Below are 4,887 nucleotides of genomic sequence, written 5' to 3'. Positions count from 1 at the left end.
AACCAAACCAAACCAAACCAAACCAAACCAAACCAAACCAAACCAAATCGAATCAAACCAAATCGAATCAAACCGAACCGAACCACCAGAACAGGAAAAACTTCAAAATAATCTCGCCTGTCCATCCATTTGTTGGTGAGTGCCAGTGACCTGCACATGGTGTGTGAGGCAGACTCCTGGAGTGACATTATTAAGCAGTTCAAAGTTGTCAAGAATTCTATTACCTGACAGCCCATTTACTCCAATTAATCCAGCTGAACTCGAAATGCAAACCAAATGGCCGTGGTTGTTAGCAATCATGGCAGGCAGGAAGGCTTTATACATCTAAGAAGGCCAAAATAAAACAAAAAAAGCTTTTAATACCCAGTAGCACATTACACAGTTTCCTCAGTTATGTAAGTGGCTACTGTGCTTAAAACTAATTTTAAGCTAATGAAATTACCTAAAAATATTGGACATAAGAACGTAAGCACACATTAAAGAATATTTTATATTGTCAAACAATCATCTTCCCATAAATTGTCAATAATATTAAAAACAGTTTGTGTGTATATGTATATATCAGTAAGATCACAATGTGGTACAGGAAAGTTTTAGTTGCAACACCCACAATCCAAAAACACATGAGTACTTATGGACATCATTGGTTAGATGCATATTGTGTTTCCTTCCTTGGCTTAAAAACAGATTTGAGCACAGTTCACAAGACACCCTGCTTCCATTAAGAAAGAACTGTGTTTGAAAGCAATTTCTGCTTCTTTGAATGATGGTCTTTTAATGCCAGTTTATAAAATTAAGTATGCTTATGAGGTAGTGGGTCCTTAGGCTGTGTCTCAGTCATGCGAGTCATGCAGAACATCTTTACTCTTTTTTTTAAACTGGAAACCTGGAGAAAAATGGTACAGGAAGAACAATGAACTTCTGAGGAGGATGTCTTGGGCAACAAGCAGACATTTACCCAGGAGTCAGACAAAGTGGCTAAGAAAATGGGTTCCAGGCTGTAGAAACAAGTCATTGAATAAGTGTTTGCTATCTCTCTCTCTCTCTCTCTACACACACACACACACACACACACACACACACACACACACACTACCACCACCACCACCACCAAAAGCTAACAGCTATAATAAAAGAAACAAAAAGGAGCCTCTTACAAAGGCCCTGCCTCTTCACTCAACTGCTTTGTGATGTTTCAGAGAGGTAGAAAATCAAAATGAAGAAGACAGAGAGCATCTAAAGAAGGAACCTGTGTTCAGGGTCCAGTGACCCCTCTGTGACTCTGTGACTCTGCTGTGAAAGTTGAAGCCCAGTGGTCAGGTAGTTATTTGAGCCTCTGGCAATTAAGTCACATATCCTACATTGGGTCACACACAGGGTTTCAAAGATATGACCCACCCAGAAATAGTGAAGAGACAATACAGGAGGGGATGCTAGGGGCCAGGGAAACAATAATATTTAAGGGATAACTAGCAGAGGAAGGGAAAGGAGAGTAGGGCAAAATACAGAGAGGACAGACATGAGTGCCACAGGAGGAGACACCTAAGGGGACTAACATATTACATATAGTGATAAAAGTAAACTCATGAAACACACTCACACGCACAAAGATGCACATATGCACAAATGGATGCACACACACACACATATATATTGTACATTTGGGACAAGAGAAGTAGTTCCAGTAGAATAGAGAAGTTACTAACTTCTGGGTCTTTCCAGTTTTCTCCTGAAGATCATGCAGGACACCAAGAACACCAGCAGCACCATTGTTCCCTAGCAAAAGTGAAGATAGGAAACAAAAACCCAAATGTATCTTAAAGCTTCTGACAGAGAGCTAGAAAAAGTGTGAGAAGTCTGGAGGGGGGCCTGAAATCTTCTCCAAGTCCTCTGAAGAGAGAGCCTTGTTTAGGGAGGCTGAGCTATACACAGCACTGAAACCAACTGGATAGCAAATGGAGAGGCAGGAAGGGGCCACAGGAAGAGGAGCAGAGTGTAGATGTGGGAAAAGGCTGGTCAGCAAGGCCAAAAAATGATAATCTCTGAGCCGGGGAGAAGCCCTGTGAAAGTCAGGAATAAGCCGCTCAGTGATGGTGACATGTGGGATATGATGGTGATCTATGCTGTCTCCAGGTAGGTACCAAGTTAACTCTTAGTTTGTCCAGGACATACCTGAATAATGTCCCTTTTTCTTCCAAAAGCGTCCTTGTGCAGGCAGATTATAAATTATCCATAGTCATGTCAAAATAAATTCACTCACTACCTATTCTCAAACAAACAAACAAACAAACAAACAAACCAACCAACCCATCGTAAGTTTGACAGTCCTTTGAAAACACTTCCCTAAATTGCTACATAGTCATTTCTTGTTTTTTTTTTTTCTTTTTCTTTGTTGTTGTTAAGAAAGGATAATGCCTAGGACCTCCTATCCATGGCCAACTTCATGGATGCTCAAATCCCTACACAAAATAGTGAAGCATTTGCATATCACCACACACATTCTTGGTATACTTTAAATCACCTCTAGATATAATACCTAAGAGAGTGTAAAGGTGGATAAATAGTTGTTAGAGTGTATTACTTAAGGCTGATAACAAGCAAAGTCTGCACATATTTGGCACAGACACAGTACGAGTGGTTAGATCTGTAGATGTGAAACTGGCAGATGTGGAAGCTGATTATGTATGCAAGATATATGGGCTAGCCTCAGGCATTTGCTGGTGGTCAATGAATTGTAGCCCAATGACAAGGACAGTTGTGATTTTGAATGACAGCCCCATCACTGGCAGAGCTTCTGGGAGCTTCAAGGCCAAGTTGAATCATCAGAGGTGAAGGGGAAGGGTGGGAGGAGGGGCCATGTGCTGGAGGGGGAAGAGGGAAGCTGCCATCAGGAAGTAAACTGAACAAATAAGTTAATGGATATAAAGAGAACAACTGAGTGGACAAACCCCAAATTAAGATGTTAAACTGGGATGTAGCTCAGTGGTTCAACACTTAGACAGTCTGTGTAAGGACCTGTGTTGATGCCTAATTTTACCTCCATGATTAAGAAGCATGTATTTTATTTAGAGATTGATAATATTGTTAAAGAGCAAGAGAAAAATACTTTAGAATGCCAGAGTAAGTTCACATTTAGAATAAGAATAAAAAAAAGAATCACCCATAAATGTGCTTTGAAATTGACATCAAAAGACTTTTCCATGAGATCATCTGGGCAGTCGAGGAACTTTCTGCCTGTTACAATGCCAGCATTGTTGATGAGGATAGAGACATCACCAACTTCTTTCTTAACCTGGATTGGATAAGAAGAGTGCCATCATCAAACTAGTAATTCTGTATGTGATCTCTTTCCGAATAGCTATAGATTCTTGATCCTTACTTCAGGCTGGACTTATGTGCTCTTTGCAGAGTCCTCACTGCACTAGATTGCTAAGCTCAATGCTCTACACTTCATTCTCCTCTCTCTCCAGTACAGGGGTTAGTGTTGGAAGGCCACGTTCCTTCTCTACTCAAACCCATCTTACTGTAGCCTATGCTTCGTAACCTTGTTTTAGGTTTTGCATTGGTAACATATATTTCAGTCAAGTGACAGGTATAAGAACAGCTTTATCATAACCAAACAGCATATAGACCCCATCCTGGCATACAGAGAGATAGGGAGAACGCAGGAGCCAATGGGAAGAAAGGTAATATAGACTTTAAACACAAGGCAGATTAGAATCTGCCTGTCTTATTTTCCTCAACAGACGAGTTTTCTTCTCTCTACCTCAAAATTTTAGGAACAAGGTCCGTGAGTCATGTTTGTTGTTGAAATGCCAGCTTGAAAAGGCATCTGATCACTGTTACTTTAGAACTAAGGGCTCTGGATGACACAGTGGTCCCTTTGCCTCTAACAAGCCTTCAGTTAGTCACCTTGGCTTCTAGTGGGCACGAGCCTTTCCAGGATGATAACAAGGCTGGTACTGTCCCTCTGTTCTCCTTTGTGTTCTGAATTCCATCAGTGAAATTTAGCTTATATAGGATCAGTAACATACTCACACCATTTAGAAAGGACCACCCATAGTAGTTATCATGTGTTTATAAATGAGGCCCACAACAGTTCCTCTTCTATCTTTAGCTATTAGTGTGTGTGCTTGTATGTGCATGTCTGTGTGTATGTGTGTGTGTACTCATGTTCGTTTGTGTATGTATGTATGAGTATGTGCATGTATGTGGATGTATGTTCATGTGGTTGGTGGTGTATGTGTGTGCATACATGTATGTGCTTGTGTGTGTGTACGTGTTGGTGCACCTGAAAGAACGCATAGTGTAAAGTTCATCACAGTAGCACAGAATGGTATTGGTGAGGACATATCACCATGGAAAATGGAAACTGCTGTTGTAGAAGGCTTGAGTTCAGATCAGGTGACATGACTGTGTCAGGTTTCACATAAAACACTGGAAAAAAATCTAAATACGTGTCTGCTTTGAAAAGAGGCTAGTAGTTCATCAAATTCAACTTGATTAGCAAGGAGAGTAGCAATAGGAGTAAAAACCAGATTGCCCAGCAAAGGGGCAAATGTCAACAATTTCAGAGATTTGGGATAGAAACAAGAACCTGCTGGAAGGCCCTGGGCTGTCAAGCATGCTACAGTCTTATGCTAAAACTCTAGGATGGCCAATGTAAATTTCCCAACAGCTCAGGTTTCCCATTCCCTACCTATTAGAGGTCGCAGGCAACAAGAAAGATCTGCTTTTGCTAATTACTAGGTGGTCCATGATTTTGGAAATCATCGAGAGTTAGTAACCAATTTTAGGAAAATTGTTGATGCTACAAATTAAATTCAAGAGAATATCCTTTCTTCCTTCCTTCCTTCCTTCCTTCCTTCCTTCCTTCCTTCCTTCCTT

General features: G+C 40.8%; 1 protein-coding gene across 2 annotated transcripts in view; it reads right to left on the bottom strand.

Moving 5' to 3' along the window:
• LOC114623450 (epidermal retinol dehydrogenase 2) overlaps window positions 1–4,887 on the bottom strand; it is a 19,870-nt gene that overhangs the window by 9,117 nt on the left and 5,866 nt on the right. The window contains exons 3-4 of one of the 2 annotated variants that reach the window (XM_028770121.1): window positions 3,161–3,292; window positions 225–324 (exon numbers count right to left, since the gene is read on the bottom strand). In XM_028770121.1, the coding sequence (XP_028625954.1) occupies window positions 225–324; window positions 3,161–3,292 (232 nt within the window). The remainder of the gene's footprint in view (window positions 1–224; window positions 325–3,160; window positions 3,293–4,887) is intronic. The other variant, XM_028770129.1, reaches the window with a different exon arrangement.

Source organism: Grammomys surdaster, unplaced genomic scaffold (assembly GCF_004785775.1).
Source record: "Grammomys surdaster isolate TR1022 unplaced genomic scaffold, NIH_TR_1.0 64, whole genome shotgun sequence".
Taxonomy (NCBI): Eukaryota; Metazoa; Chordata; class Mammalia; order Rodentia; family Muridae; genus Grammomys; species Grammomys surdaster.
Note: the sequence above shows the minus strand (reverse complement) of the source record. Positions and strands in the feature narration are given on the sequence as shown.